This window comes from Tachypleus tridentatus, chromosome 10 (genome assembly GCF_004210375.1).
Source record: "Tachypleus tridentatus isolate NWPU-2018 chromosome 10, ASM421037v1, whole genome shotgun sequence".
Classification (NCBI taxonomy): domain Eukaryota; kingdom Metazoa; phylum Arthropoda; class Merostomata; order Xiphosura; family Limulidae; genus Tachypleus; species Tachypleus tridentatus.
This window is the reverse complement of record NC_134834.1, coordinates 104,894,209-104,921,414: the sequence shown is the minus strand read 5'-3', so window position 1 is coordinate 104,921,414 and position 27,206 is coordinate 104,894,209. Positions and strand designations below refer to the sequence as shown.

Sequence of the window (27,206 nt, the reverse complement as noted above, 5' to 3'; positions counted from 1 at the left end):
ATTTTCAGGCAGCATTGTTTGTTTTATTACGTTGTGAAACAATTTTTGTAAGGAAGAGATTCTTGCATATATAAAAAAGTGACTGTCCTTGAAATTAACAAAATGTTTAAACACATGTTAGAATAGGTTATATTCTTTTCTTTTAAGTTACTCAGTAGGGAATTAGATGTCTTGGAAGAGATCTGATTTCTTTGAATGATCTTCTGTTTTTACATTTAAAATTAAAAACAGTTACATTTTAAACAAAATATATAAAAAAATATTAATTTTCCAACTGCAATTTTTTTCTGATTTATATATAAAAGTATTTGTTTTCTGATTGAAAACAAGACTTCTGTAAAAACAAAACAATTGTATAAAGTTCAATTAGTAATCATAATGAAAGGCTAATTCAGATTAAGCTTTATTCTATTCATAACACAGCATTCATTTGAATTGTTTTAACTCATTCACATAAAAGTATTTTCTACTTACTTTCAAAATCAACAAAAACATCATACTTTGGGGTTTCATCTCGGGATAATAGCCTGAGTAAGTTCCCCATTCTTTCTCAGTCCTCTGTTCATTAATAAACAAGAAAATGAAATTCAGTATTGAAATGTGTTTACTGCTAGATATTATAAAGAACTACCACTTAAAAGCAAGCTAAGCATATATGATTTAAAAGTTCACACATACATTAATAAAAATTAAAAACTATAATGATTAGTTTGCACTAAATCTCCTGTTTAATATTCTTAATCTTTAAAAGCATTTTTGTGAGTAAACATATACTGACTAACAGGTCCAGATAAACAAGACAGCAAAGTAGCAAGTTGCCCATGAATTGTTTTTTCTTAATAGTCTTCTCAGGTAATTTTTTAACTTCTTGGGAAATGTTGTATTTTAAAGCATTAGATTTAGTAAGACATTTCAATGGATAAAATTTCAATGCAAAACAAAAATGATGGATTGTGAAGAAAGGAGGTGCACAAAAGTGAAGTTGTGTATGATCCCACTGCTTTTTAATCCACTACTTTCTGCCACTCCAGTCGCACACACTTAGTATTATCCATTAAGTCTTTAAAGCTTCTTTTGAAAAATGTTATCATTTTACTAAAGCAAAATAATAATGAATACAAGAGAGGATAAACAGCTCCCCAAACAAGTACTTGCCCGGCATGGTCAGGTGGTTAAGACACTCGACTCGTAATCTGAGGGCCATGGGTTCAAATCCCCATCACACCAAACATGCTTGCCCTTTCAGCTGTGATAGTGTTATAATGTGACAGTCAAACCCAATGTTTGCTGGTAAAAAAGTTGCTCAAGAGTTGGCAGTGGATGGTGATGACTAGCTGCTTCTCTCTAGTCTTACACTGCTAAATTAGGGATGACTTGTGCAGATAGCCCTTATGTACCTTTGTACAAAATTAAAAAACAAACACACAAACAAGTACTCTCACACTTTTCTCTTTTCAACTTGCTAATTTTTAATAAAAAGAACCTTACTCATGAGTAAATGGGTTTATCAATTTGAAATACTTGTATCCTTACAGCCCTTTGTAACAAAATATTAAAATAAAAAAACTCCATGAAAAGTTAAAGAGAAATCTTCAAAATGGGGGTTCAAATGAAGGGGTAATTACTTAGAGCAGCAACATTTTATTTAAGTTGTTGTAGTGTCTTTCTGGCATTGCTTATATTGTTATGAACACTTAAAGCACTCAATTACTATTCCTAAATTGAATTACAATACACAGTTTAATCCTGTTTCACTTATATTTTCTATAAATATTTCATTTGATACTGATAAATTGTAATAAAACAAATTACATCAATTAATTTTTTAAAAATTAGAAAAACTTAGGTAATGTACAGTTTTGTATAATTTTTATAGCATGATGGAAATATTTTGTTTTTCAAAATTGGTAGAGCATACTGTAATAATTTAGACAAAGAAAAAAAATTACCTTTACTCTTCTGAAAATAACATTTTATTTCAGTTAACATTTGCCATTCTGGCTACTAACTATATGGTCAACATTTTATAACATGAAGCTACTATATGTTAAAATTTAAGGAACAGTGTGCAACTGAGGTAATAAAGAAAAACTCTAATAATTACCAATTAAAACAGTTTCTAATAGAAGCTGCTTCTTTTAGATCCATTCATACATATAGAAAGATAGATATATCTATTATTTGAATAAATGAACATACATTGTCTCAACCCAAACCTTACTTCTTATATATTAATACATTATGTGTTATCACTCATATAAATTTTGCTGCAGCACTCAATATGTAATATATATTTTTAAGGAACATAATTTTTATGTCAGGTACCAAACACCCACATGAAACACCTTCATTTCTGTGATTGTATATCATTTGGTGTCTTATAGATTTATCTATTTCTTGTTATAATAATCTCACAGGTTTTATCTAGTTGGTCAGCAGGTAAGATAGCCAATTCTACTTTCATTTTATTCCTTCTATCATTTAGATCAAATATGAATTTTTAGTTATACTATAATGTTCCAGTTAGAGCACTTCGAATTTATGTAGGTTTGTTTGTATTATAAATTTACAAACACTTCCTCTAGTGTTCAAATATTAAAGTTGTGAAACATTATGTAAATTAGATAATCACATGAGATTCAAATGAAAAATTTTGCATTGATCTTGTCCCCCGCTAGTACAGAGGTATGTCTAGGGATTTACAACGCTAAAATCAGGGGTTCGATTCCCTTCGGTGGGCTCAGCAGATAGCCTGATGTGGCTTTGCAATAAGAAAACACACAAACACACGCATTGATCTTAAACATGGTATTTTATGAAATACAGTGGGAACAAAGTATTTCTCATCATTTCTTGAATTTGGTATTGATATTGGAACATTTTGTTCTTTGGAAGTTAACATTTTCTCAAAGTAAAAGTGTATTTTCAATAATACTTGCATCTACACCCACACTGCTGTTAAAGGCTGTGGATTGGGTCAATCTAGAAAAAGTAATAATACTGTCTTAATGAAGTGCTCATATATAGTACCAAGACAGAGGTCATACTGACATAAGAATAGTGTCACAAGACAAATATTGCCAAGGGTAATTAAGTTAATTATTAGGAGATAAATAAAGAGAAATGAATAATATCAATGTTCCTTACCATAAAATATATATTAGGTGTTTTCTTATAACAAAGCCACATTAGGCTATCTGCTGAGTCCACTAAGGGTAATCAAACCTCTGATTTTAGCACTGTAAATTGTAGACTTACAGCTGTACCAGTGGGGGACAAGTATATATTAGATAGATACTCACTTTTATACACAACAAACAGCTATTACTGTATTGCACTGCCATAATTATTTTCTATTCATGCAAAAAACCTTGCATGAAGCTCTGGGTTGATGTTAATGTGTACTGCAGCAGAATGTAATTATCATTAGACTGTAGCCTTTTATGAGCAGAAAACTAACAACATCCTCCATGTGCAATAATTACCCATAAGCACTAGCATTTGAACAAAGGCTTATTTTTAGTAAGGTAAACTAATTGTACCAGAAATAGTTAAGAAGGCTTGGAGATTGTGTAAAGAGATAACAACCTATCTGAAACACATTTTGGGTAGGGAAAAAAATGTTAGCTAAAGAAATGTTCCTCACTTCTCTCACAACAAACTGCTAGAATCAAACACTGAATATGGTGAGAGGTTGGTTCATATAAAGAAATTACACATATGAATGGTTGGTTGGTCTTTTATGGTGCAAAGCAACTGAGCTATCTGTGCCAAACAACTGGTAAAACATTAAAAATAAAGTAAAATTACTGAAATTCATAAAAAGGGATCCTGTTAAAAAAAAAGTCCAATTTCTTAATTAAAAACTTAAATTGCATTAAAAAGTCAATGACCCTTAAAAATTAAAAACATTTGTAAGGTAGACAGGGTCTCCACCGTCAATGCCACTGTCCAGTATCAGGAGTAAGCCTGTGGACAAAACGTATATAAAATGACACTGTCTTTCAGAGTCATAACAATGGCACAACAGTAAAATGTGAATTATTATGGCTTGAGTGTTACACAGACCACACATTGGTGCATCAGTCTCAGATAAAAGAAAACAATGAGTTAAACAACTGTGACTAATGTATAGTCCAGTTAGGACAACTTCCTCCTTATGATCCTTATGGAAGCAAGACAGCCAAAGTTCAATAGAGGATTTTATCTATCAAAGCTTGCAATCATGTTGCTCACTCCATGTTGCTCACGCCAACTGGTGCAGAGCTGTGCCTTGAATACAGGACCATTGTCCATGTATGGAATACACACATTAGTGATAGCACCAGAGAAGACAGACTTAGCTGTGGAGTGAGCAAGGTCATTGCCACATATACAGATATGGCTTAGTATCCATAAGAACTGGATAGAAGTAGATGTTAAAGATAAATAAGCTAGTTGCTTTTGAATATCAGTGAGAACAGAGTGAAAACTAACATGAAGCAATTCCAGGGCAAGTAGAAAGCTGAGCAAGTTGATATAAATTGTACAAGTTGAGTACTGCTTAGCTTCTATGTGATCTAGGGCAAGGTAAATGGTATACAATTCAGCAGTGAACACAGAAACTGTAGAGGGGATTCTGTGAGCAACCACCAAACCACAATAAACCATGGCAGAGCCCACAGAGTCACCTAATTTTGAACCATCCATATAAATAGGAATGGAAGGATGGTTTAAAAGATGTTCTACAAATAGAAGACAGTACTTCCAATAAGGAGTATCCACCTTTCTCAAGATGACTCAAAGAGAGGTCACATATGAGGATGGTAATAAGCCATGGTCGGATGGGTTGACCAGTGGATATACCAATATCACCACGGATAGACCCAATTCATCCTACTGTGTCTGAATAAAAAGGCCAAAAGGAGCAAAGGCAGACTGTCTGCTCTGAAAAAGCATGGTCCACTGAGGAAGGAAAACATAACTGCAGGTGAGATGCTGTGGTAAGGATAAATGTTTTGAAACATACAATAAAGACAGTTGCAAATGGCAGAGGTGTAGAGGAGGTTTGTGCAACACTGTGTACAAACTCTGGACCATTTGTCTTCAGGTGGAAAACTTTCGAAACATCGTCCCCTACACTTGTGTCTCCACAACAGACAGATGCTGTCCATTATACAAAGTTTCATCATGAATACTCTGCCTAAACAATCTATCAAAGAGACCCAGCATCTTAAAGGCTGAGGTCCTGACAGAGTCACAGATCAGAAACCCATAGTCCAGTTTTGATTGAATGAGGGCATGATAGATTTTTAGCACAGAACATTGATTCACTCTCCAAGAGATGGAAGAGAGTACACAGAGGATGTTCAGTGCTCTTATACACTTGACTTGTAGCTGCTTCATTTTGGTATAAAGGTCAGCTTATGGTCAAAGATAAGTCCCAAGAACTTTGTCTCAGGGTCCACAGGTAGCACAATTTCAACAATATCGAGTTCAGAACCAGCATGAATACCCTGTTGGTGGCAGAACTGCATGCAAACAGTTTTAGAGAGAAGTTAAAACCATTTGATGTGATCCACTTCAGTAAATGATTGAGGGCAGTCTGTAGTTGCTGCTCAATAAACCTCATGTTTCATGACTGACATGAGATGTGGAAGTCAAGATAGAGCCTGTTTGTAACGATAGGAGGGAGTTGTCCAGTGATGGTATTAATCTTTATACTGAAAAGTGTGACATCAAAACGCAGCCCTGAGGAACTCCAAGCTCCTGTAGAAAAGAATAGGAAAGTATTGACCCCACACAAACTTGGAATCACAGGCCCATTAAAACATTTTTTTTAAAAATGGGCAAATGGCCACGCAACCCATATGAGTGGAGATCTTGCAAAATGCTATACCTCCATGTAGCAGCATCATAAGCTTTCTCAAGGTTAAAGAATACTGACACAAGATGTTGTTGCTTTAGAATGACTTCTCTGATCGAAGTTTCAATTTCAAATCAGGCAGTCCACAGCAGAGGGCTGTCATCACAACCCACACTGAGTGGGTGAGAGGAAGTCATTTGATTGAAGGAACCAAACAAGATGAGTATTAACCATCCTCTCTTAGGTCTTACAGAGACAGTTCATCAAAGCAATTGGATGGTAATTTGAAGGAATCTAGAGATCCTTTCCAAGATAAGAAAAAGGTAGGACAATAACCTGGCACCAAGCACCAGGAAACGCATTCTTCTACCAGATCAGATTAAAAACAATCAGAAGAATAACAAGAGAAGCAGGAGAGAGATGGCACAGCATATTGTAGTATATATCATCATGTCCTACTGATGTACTGCCAGACCAATGAAGAGCAAGCTTGTGTTCCACCAGTGTAAAGGGGCAATTATAATCAAAGAGACAATCAACTTGAAAGGCGAGAGGTAATCATTCTGCCCAAGTCTTGATGGCTAAAAGGGTGAAGGATGAAGCAGAAGTGCTAGATACTCAGCAAAAGCTTTCACTAAGAGTATTGGTGATGCTCTGGCCATTTGACTTTGGAACTTGTGGTAGAAGAGATGCTGGTTGTGAATTTAATCCATGATTCCTTCTGGCTTTGACGTCTTACCAGCCAAGCATGTGCATGGGCCTGCTGAAAAGTGATGCAGTCAAAAGGTATCCCAGGCCCATTTATGAGCCTTCCATGCCATGTGGCAACCAGGATTCCACTACAGACAAGAATACCATGAAATACGTGTCAAGGTTTAGCAGCTGATTGGATAATTCAGTAAGTCACTGCTGCCATCTAGTCATCTATCAATGGCAGGATAAAGTTCTGAAAAAGCAGTGAAAGAGGTCCAGTTGGCTTGGTCCAACTGCCACCAGGGCATGTGTATTAGGTGGCATCGAACATGGTCAGTTTCTCTCAAAAAGATTGTAAAATGATCACTGCTCCATGGGTTACTTCAACCCTCCGTGTAAAACGAGAAAAAAGTGAAGGGGAGCAGACCAAGAGATCAATAGCAGTAAAAGACTGGTTAGGTGTATGAAAATAAGCATAAACACCAGTATCAAAGAGAGAAAGGTTATGATCTGAGAGCATACACTGTATGGGGCGACCCCTCTCATCAATATTAGCACCTTTCCAGATAGGATTATGTCCATTAAAGTCCCCCAGGATTAAAAAGGGAGACAGCAACTGTTCAATGAGAGTATCAAGGTCTGATTGATTATAGGTCTCTCTAGGAGACAGGTAGAGAGAACAAACAGTGATTGTACAACCCAAGGAAACATAAATTGGTTACAGCCTCCAAGGGTGTCATAACTTGAGAAAGAAAATTGCTGAAGGGTGACTGTACTAACAGGTTTCAGAAATGTTTTCTGTAAGGAAAGACACACAGGATGATATGAATCAATCGGCACATTGATATAATCTATATTAGAGTGGAAACCTCAACAGTTCCACTGTATCAATGTGGCAATTTTTATTTACATGGAGGATAGTTAGGTGAAGAGCTCTTCTGTTTTTGATCACATCTCTTCTCTTTATTACAAAAAAGGTTTATCAACTTCTATGAATTCTGCCCTGGGTTGAGTGGGCAGGTCTCTGTCATTAGGAGATTCTAGTGACTGAAGATGTGAATGAATAACACTGCACAACAATTTGTTTAAAAGTTTTGCTTCCTGAAAAGTTTTTGCTGATTGTGACAGGTACCTGGCGGGTATGCACAAATATAGTTTTGGTTTTGCTTCATCACGTAGGAACTCTGAGAAACAGACAGTTAACTGTTTACTGGCAGTAACATATTTAATTGCATTTATGTTTCTAATATGCTATTAAGTTCAACGTAATTAAAAGTGTTTCGCTCCTGATTTTCATTTGTATTCAATGTCTGGTGCATCATGTTGCAGTGTCCAACAGTAGTCAGCAAGCATTGACGGATTCCAGTTGCATTGATATTGTTTTTACCATTGTAGTAATGTCCTGGTGAAACCTTTCACCGTGTTTGTCACTAACAGCACTGAGATTTGCAAAGAAGAAGTCCAAGTGTGAGTGGAGAAAATGAATCTTGAGTGACATGTTGCACTTCATTGTTTTGTATGCTTTGAGAAATTTGTCTACCAGCTGAATGTAATGTGGGGCTCTGCAATTGCCAAGAAAATTGTCAACAACATCTTTGAAGGCTTTCCAGGCAATCTTTACTGACCCAACTAACAGATCTTTGAGCCACTTGTCACTTATAACATGTCTGATCTGAGGGCCAACAAAAATGCCCTCTTTCATCTTGGCCTCATTTATCCTTGGGAACATCTGCCTTAAATAATGAAAACCTTCACCTTCTTTGTTCATTGCTTTCATGAAATTCTTCATGAGTCTCAATTTTATGTGAAGAGGAGGCAAAAAAATCTTTGCTGGGTTGACAAGCAGTTCATGCGCCACATTTTTCTGTCCTGGAACCAACTTTTTACAAAGTCGCCAGCTCTGTCTAGAATAATGTGACTCTTTGGCACAGCTGTCCCATTCACAAATGAAGCAAGAATACTTTGCAAGGCCGAGCTGCAGTCCCAGTAACAGAGCAACAACTTTCAGATCTCCACAGATATTCCAGTTGTACTTGCTATACTGGATGAGCTTCAGTAACATTTCCATGTTCTCGTAGGTTTTTTTCATGTGTGCCGCTTAGCCAACAGGTATTGAAGGGTGAATGCTGTCATTGTGTAACAGAACAGCTTTGAGGCTTAACACTGATGAATCAATAAAGAAATGCCACTCTTGCAAGTCATGGTCACAACCCAAAGCAGAGAACAATCCTTCAATGTCAACACAGAAACAGAGACTGTCACTTGTACAAAGAATTTGGTTATATCATCTTGGCGGCTTCGAAAAACACATTTTCGTACCTGGTGAGAGCAAACACCATTCCTGCAGTCTCAAATCCAGCAAATCGGCTTTTGCTTTTGACAGACCCAAATCTCTGACCAGATCGTTTAATTCTGACTGTGTTATGAGATGTAGATCGCCTGAGGAGCACAGTTCAAAATCTGGATCAATGTCACTGCCAGTTCCCTGCATTGCAGTTTATTCACTTGGTTCGTCTAAGGTTCATTCCTCTTATGGTTTCGGAATTGGAAGACTGTTGTCATGTGGCATGGGTCTTATTGCTGAAGGCAGTTTAGGGTATTCAATTGACTTCTTGTTTTTGGCAGAGAAACCAGGCACATTAGTCAAACACAAGTAACAGTCTGTCACATGGTCTTTCTGTTCTTGCCATATCATTGGAACAGCAAACAGCATTGTCTTTCGAGTGCCTCTAAGCCAAGCTCTCAGATAGACAGCACATGTCATACAACAAATGTTAGGCACCCATGCCTGGTCTTGATCACCAATTTTACAGGTGAAGTACAGATGATATGCTTTCTTCACATAGCAGTCATTGAGCATCTCTGATGAATAAGCATATACTTGCCACAAATATAGCAGAATGTATCGTAGCTGTTACGACATTGACAAGACATATTGACCGACACCAATCATCCTGTAAAATGTCTATAACATCTAACTTACTTGTTACAGTGCTACTGAGGCAATGCTATGTTCTGAAACAATACGTACACACTATAAGGTCTATATTAATCCAATAAGCAGCATCTGTGTATGCAAGCCACTTTTATAGCCTGCTGAGATAGTGTCAAGCTGGCTCCAGCCTGCCCAGGCATGCCTGGGCTGCATACTTCCACAGAACAGCTTCCAACCTCATCTGATTTCATGCCTGAACATGCCCAGACTCCACAAAACATTGTTCATAGGTCTCATACAGTAACGAAAATTTTTGGACACAAATAAGGAAACACATGATAAAACTGAAGATTATGATGAAACTCTACATGATGAATAAATACGGATGTGATTTTCGTAATCAGCAGCCAAAAATGTATAAGGAACAACCAACAGTGTTCTAGAAGCAAAAACTTTGTTGTGCTGTGTAATCATTCTCCATCTCGGGGCCAAAAAAGATGGACCCAAGGAAACACCTAAACCCAGAACCAAAGGAAGTGGATTCAGGGAACTGATGGAAGGAATGGTATGGACAGAGATTGGTGTTGATGTTGACTCACAAACTTTCTTAACTATGGAGGGCAAAACACTTTTCACATGGTTTGAAAATTATTCTTTTGAAGGAATAGAGAGATCTGATTGTACACTTACTGTAACAGTGGAATGGAGTGCATTAGTGTATGTCCAAGATGGAGTGATGGGCAGTAACTTTCGAGCCTCAGGGTAATAAATGTTATGAACCTTTTTCAGACACTGTACCTCTTTTTCTTCCACCCACCTTGGGTATGAATAAAAGTAAGATGAGTGAGAGCCATTACAATTAACACAATGAGGATCTATTTCACACTCGTAGGCATCATGGTCCTTGCCACTGCAATGAGCACACGTCAAGGAATCACGACATGATGTCTTTGAGTGAGAGTACTGCTTATATTAGAAACAGCTGAGAAGATTCAGAATATATGGCCATATTTTTCAATTTAGATAACCTGCTTTAATTGTAGCAGGTGTTCATGGTGATTTAAATGTCAAAATTAGGGCACTGACAGCATCACAATTCCATTTTTGTGAGTGGAGATGTACCTCACTGCAGTAACTCCTTAGGTGGAGGACCAGTGGAGATCTCTAACTCAAGGATGTTCTTCAAATCCTTCACCAATAACTGTTTGTAATGAATTCAAAGTAGCATGGGGGTAACCTCAATCGGTATATCCCCAAAGGAATTTAAATGCAAGAAGAGTTCACTGTGTTTAGGAGTGGATACTTCCACCAAGATGTCTCCAGAATGTAGCTTTTTGAATGACTTAGGAAGCCCCTCTAGTTCATTCTGAATTAGAAAAGGAGACTTCTGCCCTAAATATTTGTCTGATAAAGAATGTAATATCAGAAAATGAGATACAGGTGTTGAAGAATTGAAAATTGCTGTTCGGAATATTCAAGATGTGGTCATTTACCAATAGTCTGTTTTTCCCTATTTTACTTAGATTTTGAATAGAGGGAACTATAATAAAGAAAGGATGTTTCGGTGCCCACTGACCCCACCATGGAACCCTATGAGGGGATGCACCACAATGTCAAAAAAAGAACATTGCAGCAATACCAGTTTCATGAGCACTGTACCCAAACACTAGCATCAGACACAATGTCCACAACACCCACTGAGGATGTCCAACACTGGTACTTGGTTGACCCGAGCCCAAGTAGACCAGATGATTGACCCTAGGGGAGGGAGCACTGCAAGGCTACCTGTCTACAGGAATTCAAGGCCAAAGTTGTATGTTAGGGTTGGACCCCTCAACCACCAGGATCCTTTCCTCTCCTTCACAGATTGCCACATACAACAAACAGATGGGTGAAGGTTTAGATCCCAGAGGAGGTAAACTGAAAGTAGAGAACATTCTCTGGGAGATCCCTTCACCACATACAGGAATCCACACGAAGAGGTACACAGATAAGCTCTTATCCAAAAATATAGCATCAGAAATGGAAAGCCAATGGTGCATGTCACTCACTATGGAAGAGCACATTAACTTAAAGCATGGAAATATTCTTTGCCTAAATAAAGTGGAAAAGCAAAAGGTATTGTAAGAGGAATCTTTTGTTGATGCTAAAAGTGGTGCCAGGGTATGGACAGAATGTAACATTGCTCAGTAATCTATTATATTACAAGTGGTCAGCCAGACACAAGTATATATTGTGGATAGGATGTATAAGTTAGGGTGTTCAATAGTGAAGAAATACTTATATAAGATACTTATCATGAAAAGCAAGTGAGGGTGACATATCCTAGAACTGTTTCTCAAAAAGAATACAAAACCCATTCAGATGCACTAACCATTGCATTTGACTTGGTTCATAACATAAGTGGGTAGCCCTTACTATACTTGCAGGAATATCCCAGCCCTACTTCCAATCAAGGGATGAGTATAATATATCTCATATCAGTTGTACTTTCCTGATGGAGAAACACTTCAAATTGACTTCCAAAGCAGCTTGAGACTGGGAAGAAAAGAGTTCTCCCTTTGCTCTTCCTGGTGATAATGGGAGATATTCAGATTAAAGAGAGACTGACCCAATCCACAATCTCTAATATTAGCTCTTATTGGAGAAGAAGGGTGAGGGAGTGTGACTGAAGACAAGTTATTTTAAATACTCTTTTCAATTTGAGAATGTGCTGACTTCCAAAACATTACTTATCTCCTTTCAATCTAGACCTTGATAAGGTGGAGGGATTGATAAGGGAACCATACTGAATGCATCTGCATAGATTGTTGGTGTGCCAACAGAAGCTTAGCACTTTAGTAGGGGAAATGCACTACATCCAGAACAGGTATGCTTTTCACCCAGAACCTAATTCATGCACAGAGAAGAGTGATATATGTCGCATGAGGCTAAATAGTTAAACTCCCACACTTAACTGGTGGAGGGCCAGTAAGAAATATGATTTCCCTTCTAGAAGCACCCAAAGAGAGGCCAAGAGATGCAGAATGAAAAGAGAAAACATCACATACCAGCAAGAGACTATATACCACATCTGATCCAGGTATAACCTTTGCTCTTTTATGACATGAAAGGCACAAATATTAAGGAATCCTAAAATATATATGACCAATGAATGGGGCTCCTGGATGTCAAATGACTAGGGTGCACTAGATCACAATGGTTATTCAATCTCAATCAACACCAGACAGTATATAGAATGGTACATCAAATATGCAGTAGGTAGAGAAACACCTACCTGATCACCTCATAGTGATAACTTGTAAGGAAGAAGAGATTCTGTACCAAAATCCGTGACCATATGCACACCTTTCCAATCCAATCAACACTATCCCAAGAACCAACATTCAGCAGATTAAAGTGGAAAGCTACAGATATAGTATTTCAAATATGTGGTAGGAGGAGGATATCTGGCCATACACAAGTGGAAAAGCTGCATCCAGCTACAACCAATACCACATCCACCACGAGCCTACACCCAGTTGATAGTAGATATATGGATTGCAAAGTGAGGCATCTCCAATCCACAATCTGGCAGCAGTGGGAATTTGTCATTCAGTCTGCAGTGGATGGGGAGAAAATGACCAGCACACACATAAGGGCTTACTAATTTAGACCATCTCCAACAAACACTGAACCTACTGGGAATGTACATCTGGTAGATAGTGGGGAGAAGGAAAATCTCAGCCTAATGGGAAAAGTGCAATAATACACACACACACACACACTTATAACACAGAGGAGTGCATCAACCAAAAGCTGGTGATATCTCATACTGATTATCAGACAGAAACAGAACACAGTGCAACAACCGAAACAAGGTGGGATCTGGAATTGAACATGAGGTCTGGAGTATAAAATGCTATATGCCAGCAACACCTGCAAAATGCCACTGCCCTATACTCTCAACTGAATGGTATGGTCCATCACTCAGTAGGTCAGGCTTCCATGGTCCACCATCCCAACAGCTCAGAACTGGCAAGCGAGAAGGACTCCCAAACTCCACTAGAAGATATGAGAGATGAAAAATGTGTTGGAGAGTCTGGAGAACTGCACCACCAAAGACAGTGCAATGGATGACCATCAAATCCTATTTTGAAAAGTAAAGCTATCATGTTGATGGGATCAATTAACCCAAACCTGGTGGCATCTGAAATTGTACGTTAAGTCCATGGTATGAAGCAACTCAATGCTACAGAGCAGGGGAGGGGGGCAACAAACATAGTTTGACTTATTTATGTCAGTCCATGATTGTACATGCTCTAAGATTAACATATTTAAGAAGCAAAATACTGCTTGAAAGGACTACTAGCAGTCCTATAAAGCACTTCATCTTTATGGTGTGCATAACACAAACCTATAATAGAATCTTTTAATTATAGATAATAAAAAAAGACACAGATAGCCAACACCTGGCAGCATCTGAACTTGTAAATTAGGTCTGTCCTAGGAAGAGCTACAACTAGCATGGTTGCAGGATGGACCAAATTTTCAAAACAAAAGTATACCTGGACAGACACCACTTGCCACAGGGTGGGATCCATAATACAAAGAAAAAAAAAGCTTCTGAAAAGTAAGAAAAATTTAAAAAAAGAAAAAAGCAACCTGGTATAATACATACATTACACTGAAATGAATAAAAACAAAGTTAGTGATTAACTGAAAATATCAACAAATCTGCAAATAAAAACTAGAACATCTGTACACTACAAACACCAACAGAGAAGTGATTAGTGAGTGCAGACATGAGAGGCACTCTTTATGAAAGGAGTGCTCCTACAGGTGGAGAGCTGCTGCACAATCATTTGCATGTAGATATGCGGAAGCAGAAGGTAGTAGTTAGGTGGTGTGCATTGAAAATTTTTGCCAGTAGAGGACAGTGATAGTCCAGAAAAGCTATCTTGTGTTTATAGTTAAGACACCATACTGAAAAACTTCAATAACTTATACAGGTAAGAAACCTGTTTTATAAAACAATGCTGAAAAGACTAATTAACTGACAGCTTTACAAATGACTTTCAAATTATTTCTTGCTACAAATTCCAACACCAACAGATATCAAGTAATATGGATGACATTGGCAATCTAATAATCATCACTTCATATTAATTACTAAATAGCATCAATATACTTTTAAAAAAATGTTACACCCCCCCTAATTCTTTGTTAAGATTCTTCAAGGTTTCAATATAAACTTCATCAGGGTCAAAAGCTTTATCCTCCAAGAGTTCCTCAATTGTTTCACCTACCACTTCTTTTCATAAACAGAACTGAATGAAAGAAAGTCCTTAACACTTAAATAAATTGTTCTGCTTCAAAATCTTTTCCTTACTTTTTCAGTATAATCAGTAGTAAAAACTGTTTACACTTTAATCACATTCTGTCCATAACAAATATTTCTTTTAAAATATTTTATAACACTAATTATTATATTTGACTTGTTTTGAAGTCAGTATAAAGAAAAGAATACAAGTCATACTTGACATTTTGAGCCACTTTCTTCTTCTCACTCTCTTAAAAACATATTACAAAGTTTTATGAACTTATCGCAGTTTTTGTTTCTTTATGAATTTTGTGCAAAGCTACATGAGGGCTATTTGAACTAGCCATCCCTAACTTAGCACATGTATGACTAGAGAAAAGGCAGCTAATCATCACCACCCCCTGCCAACTCTTGGGCAACTCTTTTACCAACGAATAGTAGGATTGACCATCACATTATAGTGCCCCCATGGCTGAAAGGGTAAGCATGTTTCATGTGATGGGGATTTGAACCCACGAGCCTCAGATTACAAGTTGAGTGCCTTAACCACCAGGTCATGCCAGGGTATTAAGTTTGTATTAAATTAACTTTTAAAAATTTAGTCTCTTTCTGAACCAAAACAAAAAACTATACAACCATTAGTTTCTGAATTAATTTAGTTTTTCTCATTAAAAATGTTTTGTAGTCATTACTAGATAGTTTTATATTAGTTGTATTTGACCACGAGTTCTTGTATAAAGAAATTGAAGTCATAAAATGTACAAATAATCCTGAAGTATTTCAATTTAATGACATTAAAAGAAAACTGAAATAAAAGTTTTTTTAGTAAGATATACAGAAATCAATAGTAAACAAAGTTCTTCTACGTGTACATATAATTCAAACAAATTATTTTGTTACTGACAGATGATTCAACAGATATTTGTTGGCAAAGTATGTAAAACTTGAAAGATTATTGAGAAATAGTGAAACTGCAACATCATTCTTTCATGTACAGTTTCTAAATGCAGTATTTCAAAATCCTTTAGAAGTACAGTGCTGAACAATGTAGTAATTGGTAGATTTAGAAGCATTGTTTTTGTCTCCACTTCAACCCCAACAGATTTTAGTTTGTTATTTTGTTATACTTTGTTTTTAAAGGTGTAGTTTTTGCACCTTATACTAATTATGAAAATTTCAGTTTTTACATAATGTGTTTGTGTGTGTGTATATAGTACAAGTAAGCTGGCTACCTGTTCTTATCCTAATCATTATAACTACTATGTAAAAAATTAACTCCCACTGTTATTGGTATTCCAGTTACATAGTACCTGATACGTTCTCATACCCAATATCAACTTGAATAACGTACAGTGTGTTTCAGAGTAGGAGGTCCTTGTAAAAAGTAGTGAGTAGTAAACTTCAAGTTCCAAGTAGGCACAGGTGATATTTTGTAAAATCTTTTAGGGAGGAAAGGTAATAAGCAACTTTATGTAGACAACTAAAAATATTTTGTATTTTCTTCTGAAAGAAAATTAGTGATATTCTAGCCTGGTTTGTGGTATTGGACATTCTACAGTGAAGTAAGAAAATATATAAAAAATGTAACATCAGTCTTTCTTAACCAGATTTGCCAGACAACCCCCATATCCAGACTTTGGTTTTCATGACCCCACATTGTGTCTACAAAAATGAAAAACGTGTTGGCATTTCTTGATGCAATTTGTCATAGTTCAAAACAAAATTGATTCAAACCCTCAGGGAATTAATAAAACAAAATGTAACACAGCATAGACTGCTCATGAACCTCCCTCCCCATTTGAGAAACACTGCTCTATATATTGACTGAATCAACCTTGAAATACTGAAACTCAAGCTAAATTGATTTCATAATTACATTTATGAGAAATACAGCTTTGTGGGTCAACCTGATAAGATATAAATGTGAATAACAGGTTTTCAGTAGGTGACAAAAAAACTATATATGTATTTAATCTTGACAACAGTGAAATGCCTTCTCCATCCAAAATTATATTTGCACGTGTGATCTTCAAGAATTACACAGAAACATCAGCTTCATAATTACTTCTTCAGAACAATACTGTATGTCATCCCTAAATTATCTGTAGATAAATATACACAATACAGTTTTTATTTTCAGAAAGACAAATATACAGTCTAAAGTATGTAACTTTCTATAACCTTTTGAAACAAATCAGAAACTCAACATGAAGCTACAGGCCAGTTAGTCTTACTTTTGTAGTGGGAGATACTCGAGAAGTACTCACAAAAGAAGCTCACAATATTTTCTAATAAAATAATGTTATGAAAAATAAATCAACAAGAATCAAATAAAGCAAAATATCATGTTTTTAATGTTTAAGTTTTTATGAGATGTTAATTATGAGGAAAACCTAAAGGCTGTTTTAGAGTAAAGGTGATGTAGAGGTGGGTTGGGCTTGTGAGATTTGTTTAATAGCAAAAGGAACTTTTTTTGAATGAATGGTTACATTTAAATAAGATAAGGGTTGCTAACTCAACTATAAAGGCAATTTTAAACTAGGATTAGATAGAATAATGAAAAATATGGTGTACAAAGGATTATTGTGTAGAAACAAGGTACTAAAGTAGTTTGCATAGTTGGCTAAATTGTTGTTTCTGTAATGCTAGAAGTATAAGAAATTAAATGTATGACTTTGGAGCACTGGTTGGAACAGAGGATTGTGATATAATGGGAATAACTCAAACATGACTAAATGTAGATGTATACAATAAAATTAATTTCTTTGAAATACAGAGTAATGTGTTGTTTGAAAGCTACAGAGTAGTCAAAAGAAGAGGTATTTCTTTACATGTAAATGTGAGATAAGTATGCTCCAGTTGAGAATAACAGTAAAGAAGTTAAGTATAATTGGGTTTATTTTAGTGGTTATAATGGAAGAAGGCTTTTAGTTAAAATTTGTTACAGATGAAACTTATGATGTTACTAAAACACTCTACAGGAGATAAAGAAGCCAACTGTCAATGATGTTACAATTATGAGAGATTTTAATTTCAGGTTTATAGTTTGGGAAAAGTTAATATTCAATTTATTTAAAAGACAGGTTTTTAGAAACTGTTCAGAATGGTTTCCTTCAACAATTGGTTAGGGAATCTATTAGGAACAATGCTATTTTAGATTTATTGTTAACTTCTAATTAAAAAAAAACAAAGAGGTTGATAGGGTAAAGGTTGGAGGAACATTTGGATAGAAATGTTCATTGATCAATTTGATTTGATGTTTTGCTGTATATGGAGATTTTTGTTATAGATTTTTTTAAAAAACGAAAATTTTGGAAGAGTAAGAGAAAAACCATGTGCTGTACACCTGAATTAGTCAGATATACTGATCATGTGCAAACAAAAATTTTAAATTTAAAATATTCAAGATAAATGTGTTTTAACAGACAAAAAAGGATGGATGCAAGTAAAAAAAACTAGATAGGCTCACAAAGGATACAAAGGAATTAAAGGACAAGATAAATATAAATTTATATTGACTGCAATGACAGAAGTTTAAAAGGCTACACATAATCAAAAGAACTGGTCAAATGAGAAGTTAGGAAGTAAAAATTTTATACTAAAAAAGGCTGGTTGAAAATGGTAAATAAAATGTTATAATGGAAGTAGGATCTTTGAAGAGTAATAACTGATAAAGACTAATAGCAAGATTATTAAATTCTATTTTTTACTCCAGGTTTTACTAATAAAAATTTAAGTAATATTACTCAACTTCAACAGTTGATGAATTGAAACAAGGTTAAATTAAATGATCACATTAAATCTGAAAGTTATTAATTTTCTGCACTGAAAATATACTACTGATAGATACTTACTTCCTCTTATATAATATTAGTTTGTTTCAGGAGTGCCTGTGGAATATTTCAAATTTTGAAGGGAAACACAGTGATATTGACATGTGTTGGACACCACGCAAACTACTAGCTCGAAGTAGTTCACAGTTTTAACATTAGATTAAGCTACATTCCTTTCAGTGATGTTCTCGAAAGTTGAGATATGTTTTTGCTTACTTTTACTTTAGGCTATGCCAGTAACTTCTCAAACTTTCTTGTTTCTCAGATTTTGTATATAAATACCCGTCGACTCTCCGGATCTGTCAGTAATCGAAATGACTGAAGGGTGTTGTGATCAAATGTCTGCAAGGTTCAGTGAATTATTTTGTTGATTTTTTTTTAGTCCTTATGCATAAAAATGAAAAGATTTTTGAACATTAATAAGAAGTGTGGGAGTGAAGAAATGGATGATGAACCACAGACCAGTGACAAAGTTGTGAAGAAACAGAAATATTGGAAATATGAGGATAGTTATCTAGATTTTGGTTTTACTTCAGTAGATGTCAATCATGAAGAGTGTCCACAGTGTGTATTATGTCTAACAGTTTTAGCTTAAGAGTGCATGCTTCCAAGTAAACTAAAATGCCAGCCACTCAGAGACAAATCATCCTAACATGGCTAGTAAATCTCGTGATTATTTTACCGGAAAGTTAAAAAAAATTCAAAAAACAAAAAGATACATTTTTAAAACAAGCATCAATACCAAGTAATGCTTTGCTAGCATCCTACAAGGTGGTATATATAGTTGCAAAATGCTAAAAGCCTCACACCATCTCAGAAGAACTGATTTTACCAGCTGCAGTAGATATGGTGAACATTGGGGTTGATTAATCTGTAGAAAGACTCCTTTCAGAGATGCCTTTATCCAACAATACTATCAGTCATAGAATCCAACACATGGTCAAAGGACCTCAATGATCAGCTAATTAAAAAAATGAAAGGGAAGAAATTCAGGTTACAGCTGGATGAGGTGACGGATAGTAGCAAGGATGTTCATTTGATTTGTTACACACAGTTTATGGATGGTGACAAAATTGTTAAAGATCTTCTCTTTTGTAAAAATATCACTGCAGGTACAAAGGCTCAAGGCTTGTTTGAGGTCCTTGACACTTTTATATACGAAAACAACTTTGACTGGACTAAGTGTGTTGACGTCTGTACTGATGGTGGTCGCTCTATGTCTGGCTGTTATGGAGAACTGAATGCACTCATATGAAGCAAAACTCTTGATGCACTGTGGACCTACTGTACAATCCACAGGGAAGCCCTTGCATCAAAGCATCTGAGTCCTCCATTGAACCTGGTCCTGAAGAGTGTATCGAAAGTGGTGAACTTTATAAGACCTCAGCCACAGAAGGCAAGGTTTTTAAGAATTGTGTGAGAATATGAAATCTAAGCACACATCTTTGTTGTACTACTGTAGCCTGCAATGGCTCTTCTATGGGAATGTACTATGCCATGTGTTTGAATTACAAGAGGAACCCTACTCATATCTCGAAGAAGAACACAAATGTGCTAAAACTTTTGGATACTGACTTTTTTGTCAATATTAGCATAGCTGTCTGATCTCTTCAAAAAACTGAATGCATTGAATCTCTCTCTGCAGGGAAGCAACATGAACATTCTGAAACTTGCAGAGAAGGTTTCAGCCTTTATAAAAAATTTACTACTATGGAGAAAAAAATTATTACTATGGAAAAAAATGAATGAAGATGATGACAAAGACTGTTTCCCCCTATTGCAGCAGTTTGTTACATCCAATGAAGTTGATTTGGCCCATGAACTACAATCTGTTTTTGAGGGCATCTAACACAACTCAGTGACTGGTTTGAAAATTATTTTCTAGAAGATATGGAGAAGTTTGCACAGATCCAAGACCCATTCAGGGCAAAGGCCCCATCTAAATTTACCTCTGCAGAAAAAAAAAATCTTATTGAACTGTTTTGTGACAAGATTTTAAAAACAAAATTTGGCAGCATGGAACTAACTGAGTTTTGGATATCAGTAAAAGATGAATATCTGCTGCTAAGTGGTAAAGCTCAGTGAATCCTAATTCCATTTGTGGCATCACATATCTACAAATCTGGGTTTTTGGTGATTACTGTGATAAAAAGCAAGTACCGTGCAAAAATCAATGTAGACCAGGAAATGAGGGTAGCGGAGTCCAATATGATTCCAAGGTTTGAGACGCTGTACAGTGCCCAACAGGTGCACACATCCCACTAGTAATTGTGGTTATTTAGAAATGAAATAAAAATATTGTTCTTACTTTCAATTTACATGTATTATTCTTTCAAATGGCTACTAAGTTGTTAGGACATAAATACTCATTAAGTATTAAGTTGTTTGCACCTACCTACTTAATAAACAGAACTGTTAGGTTTTTCTTTTTGCCTACGGACACCATGACAAATTTGCTGAGACACTAAAGATGCCATGAACCAAGAAAGTTTAGGATAAGCTCCTCTACTGTATGGAATTGAACACATTCAAGAAGTTGCCTCCATGGTTCACAACCCCAGTAGCTAAGAACTGGTAAGTGGGAAAATCTTCCATACTCCACTAAAAGAAAGGAGGAAATGCAATAGGCAGTCCAGAGAACCACTAATACCAAAGACAGAGTAATGAGTGACTATGATATCCTTATTTTGAAAATCAGTTGGTTGGTTGATTGGTTAATTTAGTGTTTTATGGCACAAAGCAGCTAGGCTATCTGTGCCAAACGTCCAGTAAAAATGGTAAAAGTAAATTCAGTAAAATTCATAAAAGAAAATTAAGGTAAAACAAAACAAAGTTAAAAATAAATAAATAAAAATAGCATAAAACCAATGTTTACATCTAGTCCTCAACATCAAGAGAAAAACTACAGTAATTCAAGTTGCAAAGGATTTTCTGTAGCATAACAGTAATAATCATAACTCGCCAGGATGACTAACAGGTAAGTACAAAAACCACCGTCAGTCACCTGAGGTTGGCCTTTCCAGTTTCTAATTTCAAATTGAACAAGATGAACTGTGATTTTTAAAAGGGAGCCACATTAAAAAGGTGTAAAGTATATGTTAAAAACTTAAATGGCATTAAAAAGATTAATGGTCTTTAGAAAACTAAAAACATTACCAAGGTGGACAGTATCACCATCACCAATAACACTGTCTAACATTATGGACAAACCTTCAGAACATGTTTGAAATGGTGCCATCGTTGTGAATCATATCAATGACAAGAAAGTAAAATGTGGCTTATTATGATCTGAGTGTTACACACTGGTGCATCAGTTCCAGATAAAAGAAAACGATGAGTTAAAAACTGTGACCAACGTGTAGTCTAGTTAGAACAACTTCCTCTTTCCGATCCTTACGGTAACAAGACTGCAAAAGTCCAATATAGGGTTTTATTTGAAAAAGCTTGTTTTCACGTTGCTCCTCCAAGTCAACTGCCAGCTGGCATGAGCCAAGCCTTGAATATATGACCATAGTGCAGTGATAGTGCCAGATCAGACAGACTTAACTGCAGTGTCAGCGAGCTCATTCTCCATGAATACCAACGTTGCCCGGTATCCACAAAAACTGGATAGAAGTAGATGTTAAAAAGAAATGGGCCAGTTGGTTTTGAATATCAGTGAGAACAAGGTGTGAATCAACATGAAACGATTCCAGGGCCAGTAGCAAACTAAGGGAGTCAGAATAAATCATGCAGTTTAAGTACTGCTTAGCTTCTATTTAATCTAGGGCAAGAAAAATGGCATACAGTTCAGCAGTGAACACAGAAGCTGTAGAGGGGATTCTGCTTACAACCACCAAACCACAACAAACCATGGCAGAGCCCACACAGTCACTTGATTTTGAACCATCTGTATAAATAGGAATGGAAGGATGGTTCAAAATATGTTCAGCAAATAGCAGACAGTATTTCCAATCAGGAGTATCTACTTTTCTGAGATGACTTAAAGATAGGTCACAGTTAGGGACTCTAAGAAGCCATGGTGGGATGGGCTGACCAGTGGATACAGCAATGTAATCCAAGGACAGACCCAATTCATCTAACTGTGCCTGGATATGAAGGCCAAAAGGAGCAATGGCAGACCATCTGGTCTGAAAAAGCATGGCCCATTGAGGATGGAAAACACAACCCCAGGTGGGATGCTTTGGTAAGGAACAAAGTTTCAAAGCATATATTAAAGACAGTTGCAAATGGCAGAGGTGCAAAGAAGGTTCATGAGATTCTATGTATAAGCTCTGAACTGGGGAAGTGAGGAAAGTCCCAGTGAAGATCTGAAGTCCTTGATGATTAATGAGGTCCAGCATCTTTAAGGCTGATGGTCTGGCAGAACCATAGATCATTAATCCATAGTCAAGTTTTGATCGAATAAGAGCACAATATACCTTTAGCACAGAATGTCGATCTGCTCCCCAAGTGGTGGAAGAGAGGACACAAAGAATGTTCAGTGCTCTTGTACATTTGACCCATAGCTGCTTGATGTGTGATATAAAGGTTAGCTTACAGTCAAAGGTAAGCCCCAAGAACTTAGGCTTAGAGACCACAGGCAGCACAACTTCACCAATACGAGTTCAGAATCAGGGTAAATACCCCAATGGTGGCAAAAGTGCATGCAAACGGTTTTAGAGAGAGAGAAGGTAGAGCCATTTGCTGTGATCCGCTTCAGTAAGTAATTGAGGGCATTCTATAGCTGCCGCTCAATATACCTCATGTTCAACGACTGACATAAGATGTGAAAATCATCAACATAAAGCCTGTTTGCAACAGTGAGAGGGAGTTGTTCAGTGATGGCATTAATTTTTGTACTTAAAAATGTGGCACTCAGAACACAGCCCTGAGGGACTCCAAGTTCCTGTAGAAAAGAACAGGAAAGTGTCAAACCCACACAAATTCGGAATCTCCTGTCCATTAAAAAATTTTAACTAAAAATGGGCAAATATATATATATGGAGGTCTCGCAAAATGCCATACCTCCATGTTGTATTATAAGCCTTCTCAACATCAAAGAATATTGATACAGGATGTTGTCATTTGAGAAAGCTCCTCTGATTGACGTTTGAAGTCAAATCAGGTGGCCCATGGTGGAGCAATGTTGTCGGAACCTACACTGGGTGGGCAAGATGAGGTTGTTTGATTCAAGGAACCAAACAAGACAAGCATTAACCATCCTCCCTAAGGTCTTAAAGAGACAGCTCATCAAAGCAATTGGACAGTAGTTTGAAGGAATCTTAGGATCCTTCCCGGGCTTGGAGAAAGACAAGACAATAGCCTGGCACCAGACATCAGGAAAAACATTCTCCTGCCACATCTGGTTAAAAACAGCCAGAAGGATAGCAAGAGAAGCAGGAGATAGATGGCACAGCATCTGATAGTGTACACCATCAGGTCCAACTGATGTACTGCCAGACCAATGAAGGGCCCATTTGAGTTCCACCAGTGAAAAGGGATGATTATAGTCATAGACACAATCAAGTTCTGTGAGAGCAGTGAAAGAGGGCCAGTTTGCCTGATCCAGCTTCCACTGGGGCACACGAGTTGGGTGGCATCAACCAAGGCCAGTCTCTCTCACGATTACAGGAAAATGATCACTGCCTCGTGGATTAGTGTCAACCCTCCATGAAAAATGAGGAAATAATGAAGGGGAGCAAATTGAGAGAGAGATCAATTGCAGTAAAGGACTGACTAGGCAATGGAAATAAGTAGAAAAACCAGTATTGAAGAGAGAACGGTTGTGATCAAATAGCATACGCTCTACAGAGCAACCCCTCCTATCAATATCAGTACTTCCTCAGAGGGGATAATGTCCATCAAAGTCCCTCAGGATGAAAAAGGGAGATGGCAACTGTTCAATGACAGCATCAAAGTCTGATTGATCATATGTCTTTCCAGGTGACAGGTAGAGAGAACAAAGAGTGATGGTATGACCCAAGGAAACACAGATGGCTACAGCCTCCAAGGGTGTGTCGAGTGGCAAAGACAGGGTGGGTACATGCTGATCAACCAACAGTGCCACCCCTCCATGCACTTGTCCACCATGCAGCCTGTCATTTATGTAGAAAGAAAACTGCCAAAAGGTGACTGTATCAGCATGTTTCAAAAATGTTTCCTGTAAGGAAAGACATACAGGATGGTAGGAAGCAATCAGTGTTTTGATGTCATCTGGATTAGAACGTAAACCTCAACAGTTCCATTGTATCAGGGTGGCCATTTTTATTTATGTGTGGGCAAATTTTGTTTATGACCACGTCATTTTTCCTTACTTTCCTTATTCGAGGAAGGTCTATCAACCTCCATGGATCCTGCCCTGGGTCGATTGGGCAGGTCTTTGCTGTTGGAAGGGGATTCCAGAGACTGACGACATGAACAAATGATTGTTTTGCATCTTGGAAGATGGATTTGAGGAAATGCCTGTGCCTGGAACCAAAGGTTGTGAATCTTGGGGTTTGGTGAAATGTATATAAGGGAAAGAGATAGGTGTTGAAGTTGATTCATCAACTTTCATAACAATGGAGGTCAAAAGACTTGTCATTTGTTTTGAGAATGATTCTTTAGGAGGCACAGAGAAATCTGTCTGCACTCCCACAGTAGCTGTGGAACAAAGTGCAGCAGCATACGTCCGAGATGAGGTGGTGGACAGCAATTTTTGAGCCTCAGGATAGATAATGTTATGAATCATTTTCACACGCTACACCTCTTTCTTCCAACCTAAATGGCCAAGAACGAAGGTAGGATGGGTGAGAGCCATTGCAATTGATGCAATGATGGTCTGTTTCACACTCATAAGCATCATGGTCCTTCCCACTGCAACGAGCACACATCAAAGAACCACAATATGATATGTTCGAGTGACTGAACTGTTGACACTGGAAACATCAGAGAGGGTTTGGAATATATGGCCGTACACTGCAATTAAGTTAACCTGCCTTGATGGTGGCAGGTGGACGTGGTGATGTAAATGTCAGAATGAGGACACTGGTCAGCACCATAATTCCATTTTTGCGAGTGGAGATACAAATCACTGCAGAAACTCCTTGGGTAGAGAAACCAGCGAGAATTTCCAACTTGGGGATGTTCTTCAAATCCCTCTCAACAATAACTCCTTGTGATGAAGTAAAAGTAGCATGAGATGTAACCTCAATAGGTATATCCCCAATTGCCTTTGAATGCAACAGAAGTTCACTGTGTTGGGATGTGGATGTTTCCGCCAATATGTCACCAGATCAAAGCTTTTTTTACTGACTCTGAAGAGCCACCAAGTCCCACTAGTCCTTTCTGAATGAAAAAGGGAGACATTTGCCCTAAAGGTTTGTCTGAAAGAGAATGCAATATAAGAAAATGAGGTACAACAGGTGGTATGAATGGTGAGGATTGCTGCTTAGAATCTTCAAGACGTGATCATTTCCCAAGAGACTGTTTTCTCACTATTTTATTAAGATTTTTAATTGGAGTGTCCATAATAAAGAAAGGGAAATTTCAGTGCCCACTGACCCCACCTACCATGGAGCCATACAAGGGGATGCACTACAATGTCCAACAAAGTCACAGCAGCAACACCAGCATTTCATGAGCACTATACCCAAACACCGGCATCAGATATAATGTCCAAAACAACTGCTGAGAACACCCAACACTGGTACTTGGTTGACCCTAGCTCGAGCAGACCAGTCAACTGACCCAAGGGGGACCACTGCAAGGCCACCCATCCATAAGAATTCATGGCCAAAGTGGTGTGTTAGGGTTGGACCCCTCAACCACCAGGATCCTCCCCTGCCCTTCATGGGTTGCCACACATGGCAAACACATGGGTGGATGTTTAGATCCCAGAGGAGGTAAATGGAAAGAACAGAACATTCCCTGGGAGATCTCCTCACCACGTAGAGGAATCCACACTGAGGGGTTGAAAATCAGACTGCCCCTAATTTCTTCAATCAAAGGATGGCTAGGATGGACAGCAATCCCTATCTACTGTTCCCATGAAAGTCTGTGGGTTAATATGGTATGGAACAGGCACTTTGTTGAAGAAAAATACCACATAAAATCCTATTAGTGATCTTGTGGAAAACCCTATCTCCACAATGCACATAATCAGCTATAAATACACATCAAGACTGGTGGGATCAGCTTCTACTTGAAGACAAGTTTGGTGTGACTTCCCATAATGCCATGCTACCCCATGTAATATCATCCTTTTGAGACCAACCACACAAAAGTGGAGAACCTGGAGCAGCAGGGTATAACCTACACTTCATCATCTTCCAGATAGTAGATGGAGCTTATGGATCACCACTTGATGTCTGCAGAATGAGCAGAACTGCGACTGGCAACGTGAACCTTGAGGACCCACCACACAGAGATGAAGAGACTGAGTCACCGGGCAGCTAATGATATACCCCTATATGACTAATGGTCAGTTATAAAGTGTGGAATTTTATTATGTGTAGATAAGTAGCATACCTAGGTGGGCAATAGTCATCACTGAGTGGGATCCTAGACCAAAAAAGGATATTCGTCTGTAAGCAATAGTAACATTCAGAAAAAGTAAACTCACCACATCACAGTCAA

General features: G+C 37.3%; 1 protein-coding gene across 3 annotated transcripts in view; it reads right to left on the bottom strand.

Annotated features, from left to right (window-relative positions):
* The window catches only part of LOC143230027 (CYFIP-related Rac1 interactor B-like), a 68,205-nt gene that overhangs the window by 33,487 nt on the left and 7,512 nt on the right, over positions 1 to 27,206 (bottom strand). For 2 of the 3 annotated variants that reach the window (XM_076462976.1, XM_076462975.1), the window contains exon 2: positions 475 to 558. In XM_076462976.1, coding sequence (XP_076319091.1) covers positions 475 to 544 — 70 coding nt within the window. In that variant the 5' untranslated portion in view covers positions 545 to 558. Of the gene's footprint in view, positions 1 to 474; positions 559 to 27,206 lie in introns of those variants that run through there. The other variant, XM_076462978.1, reaches the window with a different exon arrangement.